Source organism: Balaenoptera ricei, chromosome 8, assembly GCF_028023285.1.
Source record: "Balaenoptera ricei isolate mBalRic1 chromosome 8, mBalRic1.hap2, whole genome shotgun sequence".
NCBI lineage: Eukaryota > Metazoa > Chordata > Mammalia > Artiodactyla > Balaenopteridae > Balaenoptera > Balaenoptera ricei.
In genome coordinates this window covers 18,101,506-18,121,453 of record NC_082646.1, presented here as the reverse complement: position 1 = coordinate 18,121,453, position 19,948 = coordinate 18,101,506, and the positions used below count along the sequence as shown (strand labels likewise).

Here is a 19,948-nt window from a genome sequence, read left to right as displayed (position 1 = left end):
TTACTTCAGAATCTCCATCCTGTCTGGTTGGAGGGCTAGAAAAAAGCCTTTTCCTCAGGTGGCAAGACACAAGAAATAACCTCATCCTTCTAATGAAGCCCCACCTCATGCACCCAGACTCTACAGAGTAATATTAGACTCCAAAAACTCTAGCATCATGTCCATACCATGAGGAGGGGCTACAGAGTTCACCAGCTCCACATTTACTGTGCAGCCCATATCTGACATTTACAGAAATGAGCTTTGCTGGGACCAGGATGGCAGAGTGCGGTGTTTCTGAATCCATTTTGTAGTGGGGAAAATAGTACACTTAACAGTCCATTAAGTTATCATATATTCTACTTATGACACGCCTCAATAAAAATGTCTTTAATTAGCAGGCTCGTGAGCCTACCTTTTCAACAAAACCAATCAAGGCAAGAATGTGGACCCCCGTGCATTCCCGGGATTGGAGCCAGAGTCTAATCAGCCTGGGTCTAAATCCAGAGATTCTCTGGGACTCAGTGCCATCAGGTGGTTAAAAGCCCAGGCTTCTGAGTCTATAAGACTTAATACCATGTTCTCCACTTATTGGCTATGTAAGGTTGCTTAACTTCTCTGTGCCTCAATTTCCTCACTGGCAATATGGGAATGATATCTTCTTCGTAGGGAGTAAGGATTAAATATGATAAAGAGCTTAGCACAGTGCCTGGCACATAGTATGCTTGATAAATAGCAGGTACTGTTGGTGGAGTGGTGTGGAACCAGACCATTCCAAGGACCGGTGCCTTATTAGAGAACAGGTCGTGATGGGACCTGATGGGACATCGAGGAAAGAAAAACCCAGAGACAAGAGACCCTCCAATGTCTGGAGACACTGTTCCTCTTCTCTCCTTCCTATAAAGGCCACTGCTGCCTCTTGGGGGAGGGGAACTAGGAAAACTGATCCTCCTGGTTTCCACCCTCTCCATGAATAGACAACCCCTAAGTTGTTCAGCCTCCAGGCCAGGATGTGTCAGGTCCCTGGAACTGGGTGGTAGAAAGCCTGCCCCCATGCCACCCCCAGAGCAAAGAGAGGTGGGTCTCACAGGGACTCCGTGAGCGAGAACCAAGCCTGGGTGTCCAACCAATGGGCTTAGTGAATCCCTCTCCTCAAGGCGTTGGGGGAGGATAAAGATCTATCTCCCATTTAGCACCATAATGAGAAACCATATGCTTCCCCCAGCCCTTCTCTAGCCAGTGGGCCTCTAGTGGGGCCAGATGTTACTACAGGTTGCAGAATTTTTATAGGTTTATAGGTTTTAAAAGATCAGGTTGTTTGGTGGTAAAAGTTTTACAGACCAGTAAAAGTCTACTGGAGGAGATGGGAAGCACACAGCTGTAACGGGAAGGGCTGGAACCAAGCGTCTGGAGGATCTCAGCTCCATCCATAAGTAGCTTTGGGAACTGAGGCAAGTCCTGGAGGCTCTCTGGACTCTGTGTTTTAACCTGGAAAATGGGAGCAAGAAAAGTGATAGAGGACTATGTCATGGGACAGCATCATGAATGGGTGGAAAGCTCCAGGCACACATGTGAACAAAGTCCTCCTTCCCATGGTTCTGGGAGCATCTGGACACAAAGAAAGGCCTGCAGACCCTACAGCCTCCGAGCTTTTCATTACCCACACTGGATGGCTGCCATCTGTGCGTCTGCCTCCCTGGGAGGAGCCTGGTCGTCTGCAGGCAGAGCTCAGGAATCAAATTAGCCAGGCCTCTGCTTTTCCCTCATCCCCACTGGCCACGGAGAGTTCATCAAGGCCTTGCACTAATTCTTATCTTGTTTAAAAGGGACAAAAGTGACTCCACAGTTTCATCGGAGGCAATTTACACCCCGCCACTGGCCACGGCTCCAACTCCCCTTGTCTGTTGTACCATCAAGTCCATTAATTTCTTCAGGGGAAACTTGATTGCTGCTCTATCAGAGAGACGCACAGGCAATACATCTCCACTGGAGGCCGTGGCCTGCCCGGCTCGCTCTAATTCTGTTACCTAAGAAGCTAATTCTCTAATGCACACGCTGGGCAGAAGACATCCTCTTCCCTCCCTAACACAATTGGGCAGTCCCAGAGGGTCCCAGGAGCTCACTGCAGAAGTGAAAGCTTGGGGTCCGTGGCACGGGGTCTCCAGGCTTCCTTACCGTCCCCGAGATGGTCCACCACGGTGTGGAGAGCCCATTGCCCACGGTCCCATTCGGGGACGGTCAGCCACATTCAGGCCACCTGGGGCTCACGGCTCAGCCCCTTCCTGCTACCTCTGCTGCATCCTTTCCCCTCCTCTTTCTTCTCTTCTTTTCCTCCTTCTTTTCCTCTATTTGTCCCCCTCCTTCCTTGCCTTTTACTTCTATTGTCCTCTTCCTTCTCAGTTTCCTACCAATTTTTCTTTCTCTTCTCGTCTTCCTTTTCTGCTTCTTTTTACTTTTTTACTTCTCCCCCTTCTCCAGATCCCCCCTTTCTATAGTTTACCTTCTGTTTCTTTTCATCTTCCGCTTTTCCCTTTTATTTTTTATTTTTTAAATTAATTTATTTATTTTTGGCTGTGTTGGGTCTTCGTTTCTGTGCGAGGGCTTTCTCTAGTTGTGGCAAGCGGGGGCCACTCTTCATCGCGGTGCGTGGGCCTCTCACTATCGCGGCCTCTCTTGTTGCGGAGCACAGACTCCAGACGCGCAGGCTCAGTAATTGTGGCTCACGGGCCTAGCCGCTCCGCGGCATGTGGGATCTTCCCAGACCAGGGCTCGAACCCGTGTCCCCTGCATTGGCAGGCGGATTCTCAACTGCTGCGCCACCAGGGAAGCCCCTCTTGTCCCTTTTTTTCCTCCAGCTTTGGTGCTGCCCCTTTTAGATCAAGTTCAGTGTCTGATGCTCCTTCCTGGCTCTCTGTCTCTGGAGGGTTTGGCTCAGTGGAAGGAATGGGCCCCAGGCCATGTTGGCCTGGGCTTGGAGCAAAATACAGCGTGGCGGGGGGTGCCTCATGTTTACACACAGGGAGCCCCAAGGATACAGAAGGGGACATTCTGTATCCTTGTGTGTGTGTGTGTGTGTGTGTGTGGCAGGGGAGCAGTTAAATGTGTATTTGCTCTTTAATGATAATGCCCAGTCACCCGCTTAGCTAGGGGCACTGTGTCACCTGTGGAGCTAAAGCATGGTCTTCCTGCTTCTCGGACCCCACCCCACCCTGCCCCAGCCCGATGCTACCGACGGGCATAAATGAAGGCAGCAGCCTAAAGCACCTCCCAGCGGACAGGCTGCACCCTTGCTCCAGGAGCTCCTGCAGCCCCCGGACACCAAGTTGCTCCTTGGGGAACTTGGCCAGGCCACCCGGCTGAATGGGTGGACTGAGCTCTGGCCGCATGACATCAGCCTGGTGGGCTCCCCTCTCACTGGCTCCCTCTTCTTCCTTCCCCGCCCTGAAACCTGATCCGGCTGAAGGATTGATTGCAGGAAAACTCGGCGGCTTCCCAGCCCTGGTGGCCGGGGCAGTGCGAGGCTGCAGCCTCAGAAGGTGCAGGGAGCAGCCAGCTGGGAGAGGCAGGCTGGCTGGGATATGAGGCTGGCAGAGGGCAGGCGGGCTGGTCCTCAGCAGGGCTCACCCTGAAGGTCGCTGGAGGCATCCGACACCGCGAGTAGCTCGCCATGCTGCCGTGGGTGCCGCAGGCGCTGCTTGCCTTGCTTCTGCCCACGCTCCTGGCACAGGGAGAAGGTAAGGAGACAGTGGGAAAGCACGCAGGACCTGGCTGGCAGCTACAGAGGTGGGATAGGGGATGCTTGGCTCCTCCAAAAGTTGAGGGAAAGAGGGTTTTGGAGTGGGTGGGGCTACAGGGAAGTTGGGAGTCTTACTGCATATGAGCATGAGAGGATTTTAACACACTGGGATCCAGCTAGAAATTGGGGATGTTGAACGTCAGGTGAGAGCAGGGCTTGCAGAGAGGGGCCCTGAGCTGTGTGGGAAATGCTTAGACGGGCATGGGATAGGGGCTCCTCTCTTTTGCCCTGCCCCCAAACTCATCGAAGGGCAGCTGCAAGGGAACTTTGAGCTCATTTGGTCCATCCTTTCTTGTTATAACAACTGGGAATGCTGTGGACCAGAGATGGGGAGTAATTCACTCAAGGTCACACAGCTCCTTAGCAGTAGAGTGGAGACCAGAATGAATGCCATCATCTTTCCCCAGCTTCACTGCTTTCGTTGCACGGGTTCTCTAAAGTTCCTTCCAGGGCTAACCTCTAATAGCACCAAACTTCTCTCTGCATTCCCCCACCCATCCCTTTCCGCCTCCTGGGGACACAGGGTGTTTTGGTCACAAAAGGATCCATTTCCTTTTGCGGCAGACAATATTCGTTCCCCATTTGGGAAGATTTTCTCTCCATCCAGAGCTGGGTTGAAGCTGGGGCTGGGGCACAGTTAGGATGTGCTTAATTGGACGGATCTGAAGGGCTTCTGGGCACAATGGTTTTCCTCCCATGAGCTGTCGTCTGGGGAAACTCAGTGGGATGAGTAGGCCTGGGCTGCAAGTTAGGACTGTGGTCTGGGGTTTCCTTGGCTGAAGAGAAACTCTGTCCCTCCCAGCGTTGGTCCTTTGCTCTGAGGCCTTCAGGGACCAGACTTGTTCTGTCCAAAGAGATCAGAGTCCCAGACAATAGGATCTGGGCTGTCGTGTAGTGAAGACACACAGGGACCTGGGTTTGAATTTCAGTTCCTTCCCTTGCAGGGCACGGTACTCATCTTTCTGAGCCTTGGGGAGCCTCACCAAGGCTTCTGAGCCTTACCTTCTTTATCTATAAATGGGGTGTCATGATACTCACTCCAGTGGGCTCTCCTAAGACTGAAATGAACAATATGTTCATTGATATTTTTCCAAAGGGGACACTCACTAAATGTCCTCTTGTCTTTCTCTCTGCTCTTCTCTGCCTTTTCTGAGGGAAGCTGAAAGTTTATCAGGGGCAGGTGGGTGAGGGGCAGGAAGGGGGATCTGCAGAACCAAGTTGCCGTAGAGGCCCACACATGATAGATGAGACGGGAGAAGAAGCAGCCTTGTCGAGAGAAAGCCGGGCCCGCTGGCCCCTGGTCTGTGAAAGACCCTGGTCTCACCCTGCCAGCCCCTCACGGCCTTGCAGCCTGTGCCCTGGTTCTCCAAGTTGCTCCCCTCCCCGACCCCGTCTTTCACCTTCATATTTCTGGCACCTTTCAGGAGGTGCTTCTACTGTTTCCCAGACGGACAACTGAGGTGCTCATGAAATCCCCAGAGAGCGGGGCTGGGGCCTAGGGGTTGGGGTTTCACTGTTTTATCTTTGCAGGCCTCCTGCTCTGGGGACCGTTTGGTTTCTCCTCGCTTCCTCCACACCTCAGCCCAGCCCTCTTCCTAACCCCATCAAACCTGCCCATAAAGCTACCCTAGAAGGAGGCCTGGCAAACCCTCCCCAGGAGTTTCTGTGAGTGTGGAGAGGGGGCAGGGATCTCCTCGGGGTAGATTTTGCAGGAGGGAGAAGGAATGTCCATGTTCACTGGATGCCCACCCTTTTCTCCTTACCAGTTGCAGGCTGGGGTCAAGGGGACAATGAGCTATGCAGACACTGAGATGTGACCTTGGCTGAGGCTGACCCTCGGCAGACCATTGGGCTTAGAAATTGTGCACTTGGGGCCACACTTTCCAGTATCACACCCGAGGGCCAGCTCCCCTTTATCTCCCAGAGCCCCTCATGCAGGGCCCCATGGGCCCACCTCCTCTGGGCAGGCAGCTTCTCTCAACCCTTCTCAGCCCTTGGCCTACTTGAGACCTCACCTGTCTTGTGGCACCTGCTTTCACAGCCCAGCTTCCCTTCTCATGTAAATGGGTGCCTAGGTTACCCTTAGGAGACAATATCTTTGGATTTGGGCAGGAATCTCTGCAGATCAAACGCTCTAGTGATGGGCATTTCAGTCTGCGGGAGTATCTGGGAAGGGTGGGGACACTTTCCTTTTAATAGCTTTCAAACCAGGGCCAGAGAACTGGCCAGGGAGACTCAGGCTCTGTTGTCTGATTTGAAGTGTTCTCCTTCCCAGCCAAGCACAGGCGGGACCCCCAGGCCCGGGACGCCTCCAGGCCAGCTCTGCTGCGGCTGTCAGATCACCTCCTGGCCAACTACAAGAAGGGTGTGCGGCCTGTGCGGGACTGGAGGACTCCGACCACGGTGTCCATTGATGTCATCGTCTATGCCATCCTCAACGTGGTGAGCGCCTGGCCCCACTGCCCGGCTCAGAGGTGGACCTTCTGGGTGGGAGACCATGTGAGACCAAGTCACCCCCAGGCAACACGGTGGGCATTCAAGCGCCCCCAGTACCTGTGCTCTGGCACCACGGCTCAGGACAGCTGCCCAAACCAGAAAACTGGGGTCACCTTCATGGCTGCCTCTCCTGTACCCTACAGCCAGCGGGTCACTCAGCGCATGCAGTTTTCACAATCGTACCTACCTGTGTGAGCTGTGTGAGGGTTCACACCATCCTATTCGTCTCTACACCCTTGCTGTCTACACCCTTGCTGTCTTACACACGTCCTTGGTACATGGCGGGTGTCACTAAATCGTTGTTGAAGAATTAATCATAAATAAATCAATTAATCAGTTACTGAAGTAGGGTGGGGTGCACTGCCCAGCCGAGGAGGTCGGACATTGGGCAGAGATAAATGAGAGGGCAATTGTAAGAGGCAGGGCACTGTGCTGGGGTAGGATGGGTGGAACGGACTTCTCTGGCTGTCTCTACTAGAGCTGTTTCAGGAAGGGAAATTGGGAATTGGATCGAAGGGAGGGATAGTGATGGATTTTTCATTCTATGTGGTTTTGTACAGCTTGACTTCATGCTAGAGTAGGAGATAGATACATATATATAAATGTACAGATATACATCTATATGATGCTGTTATATGTCTTCTATCATTATCTTCTATTGTGTTATTATCAACGTATATGTAAAATATACACAACAGAATAGAAGATACACACACACACACACGCACGATGTTAAAAAAGAAATCACTGGACTTCTTTCTAGGTGTGTCCTAGTAAAAGACCAACTTTTCCTGGTTCACCCCTTTTCCTCCACCTCATTTCCTCACTCTCACTTCCCAAGGGAACAGAGACACAGAGCAGCAGCTCCTGTTGGGGTTGGTGTGTGCAAGGGGCCCGCAGCCCATGGGGCCACCTAGGCTGAGCTCCTGTTCTTTCCACAGGATGAGAAGAATCAGGTGCTGACCACGTACATCTGGTACCGGCAGGTGAGCTGACCAGCCCCTGCCCCTCCCCCACCCCCAGCCCCTCCCCCACCCCCATTTCCTCCGACTGGGATTTTCCCTTCCTGGAGGGGCTCCTCCATCTCAAAGGAGTCAGGATCTCAGAGGCCTTGGGGAGGGGAGGGGAGGGGAGGGAAGAGGTGGGAGGCATACTCACGAGATCCAGGATCTCCTGGATCTGGACCCCTCTAACCTCAGAACTGGGAATAGCAGGCGGCTTAAAGATTGGCGGAGGAGAAATCCTCCACACCCCTCTGGTTTCTGAAGTTTTTCACAGCATCGCAAACAAGTGCTTTTCCCACCTCTGTTGCTCAAGCACCTCAGTGACTGGTAGCTCAGAAGGCAGTCACTTCGCTTTCAAACAGCTCTAATTGCTAGAAAGTTCTTCCTTCTATTAAAGCCAAATGGGACGACAAGCAGATTGGGAGATTGAAACAGGATGATTCCGTCCACTTGGTCCTCCCATCCCCGGCCATGTGCCCGCTCTTCCAGCTTCCGGTGGGCATCACTCAGGCACTGGTGAGGCCTTGGCAGCATTTCTGGCTTGGAGCTGGCAGGGGAGGGCAGGAGACAGCGCGGGCTGCGGTCCACAGGCTGGTCCTGCTCTGGCAGCCCCTGAGGCTGTGGGGGAGACATCAGAGCAGTAGAGGACACCAAAGTGGCTGAAGAGAGGACAGCAGGAGGCGGGGGGCAGTTCCTAGAAGTCAAACCTGAGAGAGGCTCTGAGGACACACCTGGTGTATATGGGTCTCTGTTAAATCCCTCCCGCTCCTCATGGGACAGGGAGTGGGGTGGAAGAAGCCAGAATGCTGATTCCTGACATCCTGCTTCCTTTCTGCCTTAGAGAGATCTCTTAATACACAGCACACCTGCCTCAAGAGAGGGACCCAAGCCAGAACAGGCATCCTGGGGCTCCTTTCCCGGGACATCTGGCTTAAGTCCCACCTCTGGACCTCTAGGGTCACTTGTCTGCTCCAGCAGTAGGAGATGCCAATCTACTATGTACCAGCAGCTGTGCTAAGGCACCAGATTAGACTCAGGCCCTGCCCACAGTGAGCTCACAGACTAGTGGAGGCCACAGACACGTGAACAGGCAATGCAACGCAGCAAGATAGCCGCTCCTGTGCAGCAAAGAAAAGATGCCAATTGTGGGAGCAAAGAAGAGGCACTAAACTCAGCCTGGGGAGTGGGGGTCATGGGAGACTCCTGGAGAAGGAAACAGACAGATTCCTTGGTTACATCTGGAAGGATGAGTAAGACTCACCTCAATATAGAAGACAGGACTGCAGTATGGGGGGAGCAGGATATGCAGCGATGTGGAGGTTTTGACAATGTTTAATTCCATGTGGCTGGAGTGTAGACTCCACAGAGAGCCACGGCAAGAAAAATGAGGCTGGAGAGACAGGTGGAGGCCAGATCAGGTGGGCCTTTGTTACCCATGATCCTAACGGCAGTGGAACACCACTGAAGAGTTTTAAACAAAGGAGTGACGTGATGAAATTTACATTTTATATCAGTCATTCTGGCAGGATAGTGGAGGAGGCATTGATTGAAATTTAGTAATAACCATCTCTACCCTGTGAGGTGCATGCTATTATCCCTGTTTACATATGCGCCGATCAAGACCCAAGAAGCAATTTGTCTAAGATCCCTCAGTTGGTGGCTAGGGAGTTTATAACATTAGAAATGATTGAATACCTTCCCAGGGAGAGGCTGCATTGTATTCACATTGTAGGGATGTGTGAGTACAGAGGGGGGGGGACTTCTGGGTACCGCTGAGTGGTCTGGGTGCCACTGACACCCAGATTCTCCCAAGAAGATGCCCACCTGTTGCCTGGGCTCCAAGTGGTGAAGTTGGCCTGAGTTGCGGACGACTCGGCCTGAGACGGACGGAGTAGCCTGTGACCGTTCCTGTTCTTCCCCTAGTACTGGACTGATGAGTTTCTCCAGTGGAACCCTGAGGACTTTGACAACATCACCAAGTTGTCCATCCGCACGGACAGCATCTGGGTCCCAGACATCCTCATCAACGAGTTGTGAGTACTGTCATCAGATGCTGGGCAGCCAGAGGGCGGGAGACAGGATCACTGCTGTTGCATTTGAGATGCCCCACTAGACCTGCAGGACCACAGGTAAAGTTGAATCGGGCCCCAATTCCCCTTTGTCTTTTTTCTCCCTTTCTTTTCTTTTTAGAAAACTCCTCTCTTTCTAAGTCTGATGTTGAACCTCTGCACTTCTTGGTCCAAGGGCCCCCTTCCCCGGGAAGGGAGGCCAGTGAATGAATCCACACTGAATCATAATAGTCTAATGAGGGACGGCTGCGTTTTTAAAAGGGACAGTTATATTACTGAAAGGAATGAAGTGCTAGCGGTGGTTACTGCTCCTGGTCACGAAGGAGATTTGGGGCCGGGAGACACTCAAACTTTCAAGTCACACATGTGCCTCCCTGGCCACAAATTGCACCCCCGATATGAAGTGGGTCCCACTAACCTTTATTCCCATCTGCCAACATTCCTTCTCCCCATTCTTCAGGCTCCACTGCCTGGGTTTCTGAATCCAAGGTCTGGGAAGATGGCTGGGGAGACGCACAAAAGGAGAAGGTGGTGGGCGCCAGTTGCCCTCCACTCAGTACCCCTCGCATCACCCAATTCCAGGGGATGCCATTGACCTTGTTATCTGGGGAGGCAGCTGACTCAGAGCCCCAGCCTTGCATAGCCCAGGCTGGAGGGATTGGGGAGCCCCAGTTTCTGGCTGGATCTCCAGCTTGAACAGTGACGTAGCCTTGGTCTTGACTTCTCATCTCTCAACCTGACGTCACAGAAGGCTGCAGGCTCAGGATCCGAGGCTCAGCCGCAGTGGTTGCTTGGGAGAACGCGGCCTGGGGTTGGCTGAGAGAATGGGATGAAGTTTGCAGGACTTTGCTGTTTTGTTCCAATTCTTCTCACTGATTTTGCCAGCTCCTTCCCCCCTGCCCCACTCCGGAAATGATGGTTTTCATTTCACAGGACTTCTAGGGATGGAACCCAAAGTCCTGCTCTCCCACCAAGCCTGCCCGTCACCATCGGGCTGGCGATCCTGGGGGCTGAGGTCAGCCCAGCCCGGGTGGGGGGCACATGGGGACAGCTGGGCATTCTCCTTACAACCCGTGGCTTGGGGGTCCTGGCCTGCCTTTTGTGGCGAGGTTGCCAGGGGAATAAATGAGAAATGCCCTTTACTGCTTGGAAAGTGGCCTTGGCAATGGCAGGTGAGGAAACCTAAGATAGATAAGAAGCTTGGAAAAACGGAGGCCAGAAAAAACCGCCAGGTTGTCTTGCTGCCTAGACCCTCCCTGCGTTTCTTTCCCTGCCGAGTAGCTCAGAGACCTTCAGACTCCCACGGCTTGACCTGCTTCTTGAGTCCCAAACCGACCCCTCTTCCCTGGCCAGTGTGGACGTGGGGAAGTCTCCAAATATCCCGTACGTGTATGTCCAGCATCATGGAGAGGTCCAGAACTACAAGCCCCTCCAGGTGGTGACCGCCTGTAGCCTCGACATCTACAACTTCCCCTTCGATGTACAGAACTGCTCACTGACCTTCACCAGCTGGCTGCACACCAGTGAGTCTGTGGGCTTCGGGAGGCGGGAGCACATGTTGGGGGCGCCCAGGCTGCCTGCTTGAGGAGCACACCCTAGGATGCAGTCTCCCTCCTCCAACTTGATCACCCCTTGTTTTTTAATGTTGTTGAGCCTCTGTTTCCTCATCTTCCAAATGGCACTACCATTGTTGCCCTTGTCGCCTCCCTCAGTTGTCATAAGGATTGAATGAGACAGTGTAAACTGACGGCAAGATGCTCAGGGACAATTCTTTCCCAATATCACAAGTAGGATCTGGCACGAAATGTCTTTCAAATCCAACCACTCCTCCACTGATGGACCCTCCCCCAGGGCAAGCAACCCTCATCTCCTGCCCAGGTTTTTGCAGTAGCCTCCTAGCTGTACCCACCCATTCATTCTTCCTCCCTCCCCGCCATTCACGCTCCTCACAGTAACCAGGGAGATCTCATTAAAATGCAGATCTGATCACATCACTGTCTGCTTCCCTGAGACACAATCTAAATCTCTTACCTGGCCGAGAGGCCCCTGCAAAGTGTGGCCACCCCTCCGGCCTCACCTGGTGTGCGCTCCCCAGCCCAGCCGCCTGCCTTCCTGGGCGCCAGAGCCCCTTGTTCTTTCCTTTACTCACATGCCGCTTCCTCTCCTAGGCCAACGTGCCCCTCCCCCTCCCTCCCCCTTTCCTCTTTCTGCCCCACTGCCCCCCCCCCCCGCTGGGCCAACTCCTCTACACTTCTCCTAATCACAGTGTCCCCGTCCGGGAACCCCCTCTCATCCCCCAGACGAGGCATCCGCAGCACTCAACTTCATAGTCTCCTGTTCTCCCCACTTCTAGTCACTTGTAAGGACTTGTTCAATGTCTACTCCTCCTGATAGAAACTTAGAGAGGGCAGCGACATGATTTCTATCCACCATTAGATCCCCAGGGCAGTGCCTGGCCCAAAGGAAGATGCTCGGTAAACTTTTATTGAGTGGACGAACGCTAGGTGCCCAGTATGGTCTAGTGAGGTGAGAATTGCCCTATTGCAAAAAGGCATCCTCCAGTTCTATCCTGACTTTATTGCATTACTGTAAATGGCAAAGGTAATACCTAACTCCCTTGAACAAAAGCCATAATTACAGGGACTTCCTAGCGGTCCAGTGGTTAAGATTCTGCCCTTCCACTGCAGGGGTTCGATTCCTGGTCGGGGAATGAAGATCCTGCATACCACACAGCGCGGCAAAAAAAAATGTTTTTAAAGCCGTAATTACAAATAATCTTTGATCTTTGACCTTTACTCTCAGTCCCAAACTCTTACCAACAACTCCCCACACCAAGACTTAACAATTTTTATCAGTATAAACTTTACATAATATGTTCTTCCAGATCCTACTCTATCCTTTGAATATATACACATACATACACATCTATGGAAAGTGCCTGGAAATTGTCTTATAGATTTTTATTTTACATAAATGTAAAATATTTCATGTTCTATTATATACTGGTATCTGAGCCTTTTTACTCAACAACAGGTCTTGGACATTTTTCCAAGTTAGTGCAGATTTAGCTCTTCCTCATAAATTTTGACTGCTGTAGAATAGCTTATGATTTGGACTGCATAATACTTTATTAAGCATTTTCCTGATTGGTAGCCATTTAGATCTTTCCCAATATTTTGCTGCACTGGATACTCCTGTCCTTTTGTGCATATGTATATCTGTTTCTCTAGTACTGATACAGAGCAGTATAACTGCTGTTCTATAAGTGAGGGTTTTGCTTATTTTCCTAATGCACCTTTAAATACAGGCAGCTCTGTCACGGCAAAGGTGACGAAAGCTGACTCTTACTCATTGCCTAAATGAGAAATTCTAACAGGAAACCTAGAAAGGTGCTTGACAGGCTGTGTGTGTGTGTGTGTGTGTGTGTGTGTGTGTGTGTGTGTGAGAGAGAGAGAGAGACAGACAGACCGACAGAGACAGAGAGAGAGAAAGACAGAGAGAGACAGAGACAAAGACAGAAACAGAAACAGAGAGAGGAGAGAGCTTCCTAATAAATGGTTCGCTGGGTCTTCGCATTTTGCTGTGTTTCCATCCAAGCCTTCGTCTCCCTTGTTACAGCCCCACTGCACAGACAGGTACAGTGTGCACTATTACCTCATCGTATAGCTGAGAAAACTGAGGCTGAAGATTAAGAGCTGAGGCTTGAGCCACGCCACATGGGTGCTGCCCCACCATCACAGGCACACCCCTGGCCCAGACTCCAAAGCTGCTTGATTTCTCCTCTCTCAGTCCAGGACATCAACATCTCCCTGTGGCGCCTGCCGGAAAAGGTGAAATTGGACAGAAGCATCTTCATGAACCAGGGCGAGTGGGAGCTGCTGGGGGTGCTGACCCAGTTTCAGGAGTTCAGTATAGAAAGCAGCGACTGTTATGCAGAGATGAAGTTCTATGTGAGTCGGTCAGGAAGCGGATGTGGGTAAAACAATGAATAAAGTCACACCCAGGTAGACTTCAGGAGGCATAGCCCTTTTCCCAGCTCACACTCTTCCCTCAATGAAGCAGGTGGGGAAACGCAACTGAATTGTCCTTTACTTTTCCTGAACAGCCGCAAGCCTGGATCTGGAGGCGGAATATGGGATCTGCCCATCTCCTTCTCCGAGCAATCCAGGCTGCAAGCACCACGAAGCAGGGGGTTCTGGGATGGGGTGGTGGTTCCTGGGTGCAGGACCCGTCTGCTCCCGGCTCCCCCAGAGCTCCTCTCTTGGTCCCAGGTGGTCATCCGCCGGCGGCCCCTATTCTATGCGGTCAGCCTGCTGCTGCCCAGTATTTTCCTCATGGTCATGGACATCGTAGGCTTCTACCTGCCCCCGGACAGTGGCGAGAGGGTCTCCTTCAAGATCACGCTCCTCCTGGGCTACTCGGTCTTCCTGATCATTGTGTCCGACACGCTGCCGGCCACGGCCATCGGCACGCCCCTCATCGGTAAGGCCCTCTCCCGGGGAAGAGCTCAGCGCGGCCGAGGAACGGAGGAACCGGCCCTCTCCTACCTCCTGTGTGTGTCCCCCACTCCCGCCCCACCCCGGGGTGCACAGGTGTCTACTTCGTCGTGTGCATGGCTCTTCTGGTGATCAGCTTGGCCGAGACCATCCTCATCGTGCGGCTTGTACACAAGCAGGACCTGCAGCAGCCAGTGCCCGCCTGGCTGCGGCGCCTGGTCCTGGAGAGAGTCGCCCTGCTCCTCTGCCCAGGGGAACAGTCCACTTCCCGGAGGCCCCCAGCCACCTCCCAGGCCGCCAAGACCGATGACTGCTCAGGTGACAGAGGGAACTTCTGGCCTGGATGCAGGGACATGGGGGGGATTCTCTGGAGGGCTAGCTGGGCCAGAGAGCCCGGGCAGGGCCTGGGGACTGGGTACCATCCTGCACAGAGAACCCACGGTGGACTTCAGCCAAAGGCATCAATCAAACCCTTTCCTCACCTTGGTGTTCGCGCACCATGCCAGGTGGGGACGGAGAGGGGTTAGGAGTCCCAGAGGCTGAGCAGGTCAGGAGCCGAGACCTCTGGGCTGAGGGTTGCCTCTCCTGAGATGGATCCCGAGGTTGGGGGGGGGGGGGGGTCAAATGGATGCCTCTCAGGCACTTATGGGACAGTTAGCCTCATGGGGTTCAGCACTGCACCCGGGTTCCCAACACTCTCTCATTAGCATCAGCCAAAGACCAGGTCCATCAGAATTTCAAACACCTATGAGGCAGAGAGACAGGGCACAGAGGGACACTAAATTCCTCATGCCCCTGAGGAATTTGTCATCCTTGCTGTTGGTGGTGGTGGTGGTTGGTTTGCTGGTTTATTTCTTGAGCACTTTACCAGGGGGGTGCAAAGCATTGTCCGTGCATTATCACAGGTGATTCTCATGGCACCTCAATAGGATCTTCACTCTAATTTTTCAAACAGCAAACAGAAGCATAGAGAAGCCAAATAGCTTGCCCTAAGTCACAGAGCCAGGACCTGGTGAAACCATAATTTGAACCCAAGCCCACCTGACTCTAAGCTGGTGTTTTAAACTTTCCACCCCACTCCCCTCCTTTGTGTCTTCCTCCTGGCTGGGGCCAGGCCTTTTAAAGAAGATGTTTGGTTAATCAAAGACCATCTCATCATGAGCTCGTGCAACAGCCTAATACCTAATTCAACTGCTCACCTGGGGAAGGTAGTGATCCGAAGGTGTATTTTCTGGTCTAGAAGGATTCGAAGTCATGGAGAGGAGGGCAGTGAGGCAATATGATGTAGTGGACAGAGCAGTGGATTTGGAGTCCAGATACCTGGGCCTTGGTGGCCTCCCCTTTAAATGATGCTCCAACTGTGTCACCACGGGCTAGTCACTTAACCTCTCTGAGCTTTAGCACCTTCATATGAAGAGTGTGGTTGGTAATTACTCTTACTCTGCCTCTCTATGGGGTTGCTGGGAGGCTCAAATGAAATAATGGATATCAAATTGCTGGGGAAAGCCCACGGGTTAAAAAAATGCATGGGAAGGATAAATATCAAATTCGTGATCTTGGTGATGTGGGGAGGGAATGAAGGATGTGAGTAAGGAGAGGTATGCAAGGATCTTCAACTGTACTGGCTTTTTGTTTTTTTAATCAACCATACTTTATTTATTTTATTTTTAAAATTTATTTATTTATTTATTTTTGGCCGCATTGGGTCTTTGTTGCTGTGCGCGGGCTTTCTCTAGTTGTGAGCAGGGGCTACTCTTCGTTGTGGTGCGCGGGCTTCTCATTGCGGTGGCTTCTCTTGCTGTGGAGCACGGGCTCTAGGTGTGCGGGCTTCAGTAGTTGTGGCACGTGGGCTCAGTAATTGTGGTGCACGGGTTCAGTAGTTGTGGCTTCTGTAGTTGTGGCTCACGGGCTTTGTTGCTCCGTGGCATGTGGGATCTTCCCGGACCAGGGCTCGAACCCGTGTCCCCTGCATTGGCAGGTGGGTTCTTAACCACTGCGCCACCAGGGAAGTCCCTGTACTGGCTTTCTTTATTTGTTTAAGTTGGATGGTGGGTACACAAATACGTAAGTTATTCTCTGTACTTTTTTGGTCTGAGATTATACATAAGAAAAATGTCTGAGGCCTTAGAAACATAAAGGTCAGTGTTCCAGCAAGGCTGCTGGGCCTCCCTCCTTTGCCAACGCTCTGCCCTTCTTCTAGACATGACAAACCACTGCAACCATCTGGGGGGATCCCGGGACTTGGAGAAGACCCCGAGGGGCAGTGGCAGCCCTCCCCCACCGCCGCGGGAGGCCTCCCTGGCGGTGCGTGGGCTGCTGCAGGAGCTGACCTCCATCCGGCACTTCCTGGAAAAGCGGGAGGAGAGCCGAGAGGTGGCCCGGGACTGGCTGCGCGTGGGCTCCGTGCTGGACAAGCTGCTCTTCCGCATCTACCTGCTGGCGGTGCTGGCCTACAGCGTCACCCTGGTCACGCTCTGGTCCATCTGGCAGTATTCCTGAGTGGGTCCCGCCCAGTAGGGGGTGGGTAATGAGGCTGGTTAGGATGGGGATGGGGGAATTTCAGGGCCCAGGGGATGCCAGGGACGTTCTCAAAACACATAAACAGTTCCATGCCTGTTTCCAATGCCAAGTCTCTCAGCAATCCCCAACCAGGGCCTTAACCCTTCCCCTAAAAACTTGGTGTTTAAGGCTCTTACATCCTCCTCCACGCCCCTACAGGCCCATTATGGCTTTAAAACACACTATCTTAGATCAGAAGAAACCCACGCATACCCTGACTTCACTCTATCTAAGCATCAAGCCTCAATTTCCCCATTGGCACTCCCCTGAATTGGCACTTTGGAATTCTGCTCTCTCCCTCAGCCTTGTTTTGAGATGGAAGGTAAACCAGCTCTCTACCACACGGGCCTGATAACTCTGCATTAGGTTTATCCGACCCTAATGTCTCCCTGTTCGCTTCACCTGCGGCCACTTCCCTGAACATCCATCCGATGGGGGGGTGGGGTAATAAAATACTATGAGCCCCAAATTCTCTTCTTGACCATTTGTCAGCAGCTGGGTGGGTGGAAGATGAGGTCTGAAGCTGCTGGTGGAAATGAGGCTGGGGAATTATCTGTGGTTTCAGATGTATGATGCTCTGCCCCAAGGAGTTAAGAAGTGACCGAACGGTGGCTGTTCTGAAAAAGAAACAGTAGGAGGTGGGATTCAAGGTGTGAGGGTCAGGACAATGAACACTTAACAACGCGGAGGTTGTTCCTCCAAGTGTTCCAATGCTGGAAGGGTCTACACAGTCCTGTTATCATTCTGCGCTCACGGTCTCTTGGTGAAGCTGGAAGCCAGCTCTCTCCCTGCAAGAACATCGGCACCACAGCCAGCACCCACTGGTTTGGTGTTTGAAAGCAGACACTGCTAAGTCTTGAGTTTATGTTTCTCCTCTGGGAACTCTCCGCAGCCGGCCCCTGGCACATCCACCAGAAAGCAGGACCATGACGGAGGCAGAGGCCGGGGCGCGGTCTTTGATCTTGCATCTCAGATCCCGGCCCCTCTCCCACACATCAGGATTTAAGACATGCTAAGGAGCATTCCAACTCTACCACTCCATCCACCTAACAAGCATTCAGAGGAAAGGAATGCCGGAACCCCCAAGAATGATGGCTTCACGTTTGCCATGTTTGCTTGAGGCTTTCTCTGGTTCTCCCGTTCTCATTCCAGCTTTATGTCTTTCCCTGTCTTGGGGTGCCTGTCTCTTAAGGACTGAATTCTACCAGGCTGAAAGAAAAGGACCCCCCAAAATACCTGGGGTGAGTGGTTTCAGGCTGGTCAACTACAAGGGATTCAGTATGGATCACCTGAACCTATACTTTCCCTGATCCCACACTCTGCAGCTCTAGTTTGTAGACCATCCAGTGAAGCTGGATGGAGGGCAGAACCTTAGGCCCTTGAGAGCTTCATGTCTGGAAAAGCCTAGAGGCTGAGGAGGCAGGCTCGTCTGGTTTAGCTTCTCTGAGCTTCTTCTCACCCCAGTTTCCCCAGCATGCCGAAAGAACTCATTAAATATTGTCTAACCGGCTGCTGGTTCCTAAATTGACCTGGGATGAGGCTTCATCTGCTACTTCCACCTTAGACATATGTGCTCTTGATATTAGTTAAGGATTTCTGTATCAGGGTATCAGGGTTTCCCAGCAAAAAGCAGGAGACTGTGGGGCTGGAGATTGGCTCCCATTCACAACTGTTGCCTCCTGCTAAGTGCAGGGTGGGCGAAAGATGAGGATTGTTCATCCCGACTCTCTCAGGATGGTCCTGGCGGCCCATACTTGGGAGCCTGGTCTTGGGACCAAAGCTGTCCCACTCCACTCTCCACTTGGCCCTGCTGGGCCAGTCATGCTGCTGGGTGATTCTCATGTCTCAGGCCAGAGAGAGAGAGAAAGCTGGACAGTCTGGAACTGTCGATGCACCACTGATCAGTAAGTGGATGGCTATTGACAAAGTGTCCAACCAGAGAGCTCGTAAGATACTACTCAACCTATTGATTCCCCATCTCCCCCTCCCCACTCTTCACCCACGATCAATGGGGTAACAGAGCCCAGCATGGAGGCAGCCAATCAACCACCTCGAGAGTGAGCCACCACATGTAACCTCTTCCGCTCCACTAGCCACAGCCAATCAGCTCATCAATGCAGCATCCAGGGCTGCGCTGCCCAGGGATGGGAAACTGAGGCCCAGGGCCAGAGGATCCCCCGGTGTACTAACTCCTGTCGGTCAGTATTGATCTTGGGCTCCTCCCAAGGACACCTTTACCCTGTCTGGGATATGAGAACACCCAGTAGCTCCCTCTCACCTGTTATCTCTCCCAGAACTTGCTTGCTTCCTTCCTCCTGCCACTTCAGCTCCTTCCCTCTCCTTGTGTCCTAGGCAGAGAGGGAAAACCAGAAATCGCCCATGTCTTTACAAGTGCTTCTGGGAAGCATCCTGGTTCTATCTCATCTCCACTCCTCTCCTGCGGCCTTCTCCATTCACCTACGAATAGCCCCACTTCTCACCTTCTTTCCCATCCACGCAGCTTTCCAAACCTGTCATTTCTACTCAAAAGACTCCCTTAAAGATCTTGAAAGTGCCCAGCCTGAACCGCCCAGCCCTGTATGGTGCTCCAAGCTGCGGAGTCCACCGCCACCGTCCCAGGGAGGCTGCCTCTCCTCCTAGGCCATGGCCATCTGTGCTCAGCGACCCCAGGGCCCCTCACAAGAGTGGACATTCCGCGGCTCTTGGGAGGGTCTAGGGAGAGTAGCTGAGCTCAGAGTCAGGATGTGGGCTTAGGGGAGATTTCACTGAGAGAATAGGAGGGCAAGTTGCCTGGTGGGGTAGAGGGGAGGGCGAGTCGGTGGAGAGGTATTGTTCAACATTCCCCAGCCAGATTCTCCTTCTTCCCTCCCTCACTTCCCTCCAGCCTCTGAATCAATACGTTTTGAATCTAATCTAATAACAGAGATTTAACGAGGGGATAATGCTTGTGGAGCGGTCAGGCGCTTTGTCTCTTCTTTCAAGCGGCAGCTGGGGCCCATTATCCGAGGACAATGTCCCATGCTAATCACTCCCTCTCTCCTCCGAGTGTTGGGGGACGGGTGGTGGGCAAGAGAGGGCAGCTCCTCCCCTGATTGGAGGGGAGTGGAGGGGTGGAAGAGGGGGGGAATAAGTCGAGAACGGTCTGGCCGGGGCCCCTCTCAATTGTCTTGACCTGACACCAACTCAGTGGCCTTCTCCCCGGACCTCACTGTCCGTCCTGAGCAGTCAGGAGCCCTAACAGTGCACACACACAGCAGATAATTACCTATCAGCTGCAGTACCAGGGGTTGGGAGTTGGGTGGGTTTTTTTTTTTCTTCTTCTTCTTTCCTCTAACTTGGTCCTCTATAATTTAAGCTCTCCCATTAAGGCCTGTGATTGGCCAGCCCTGACTGTCACGGTTAGAGAATTAAACCCTGCTTTTAGAGACCAAGAATATCCTTCTCGGAAACAGAAGCCTGCTTCTCATCCTCTCTCTCTCCTATCTGGGACCTTATATCTGGGCTTGACCTGCAGGAGGAGGGGTGGAGATTAGACTGCAGGAAGAACTT

The 19,948-nt window shown here is 52.6% G+C and overlaps 1 protein-coding gene across 1 annotated transcript; it reads left to right on the top strand.

Annotated features, from left to right (window-relative positions):
* Positions 1 to 3,646: 3,646 nt before the first annotated feature.
* On the top strand, positions 3,647 to 16,339 carry HTR3A (5-hydroxytryptamine receptor 3A). Its single transcript, XM_059929315.1, has 9 exons — positions 3,647 to 3,713; positions 6,051 to 6,217; positions 7,213 to 7,257; positions 9,199 to 9,308; positions 10,698 to 10,867; positions 13,134 to 13,294; positions 13,616 to 13,826; positions 13,937 to 14,158; positions 16,041 to 16,339. The coding sequence occupies exons 1-9, from the start codon at positions 3,647 to 3,649 to the stop codon at positions 16,337 to 16,339; spliced, it is 1,452 nt and encodes a 483-aa protein (XP_059785298.1).
* Positions 16,340 to 19,948: the final 3,609 nt, after the last annotated feature.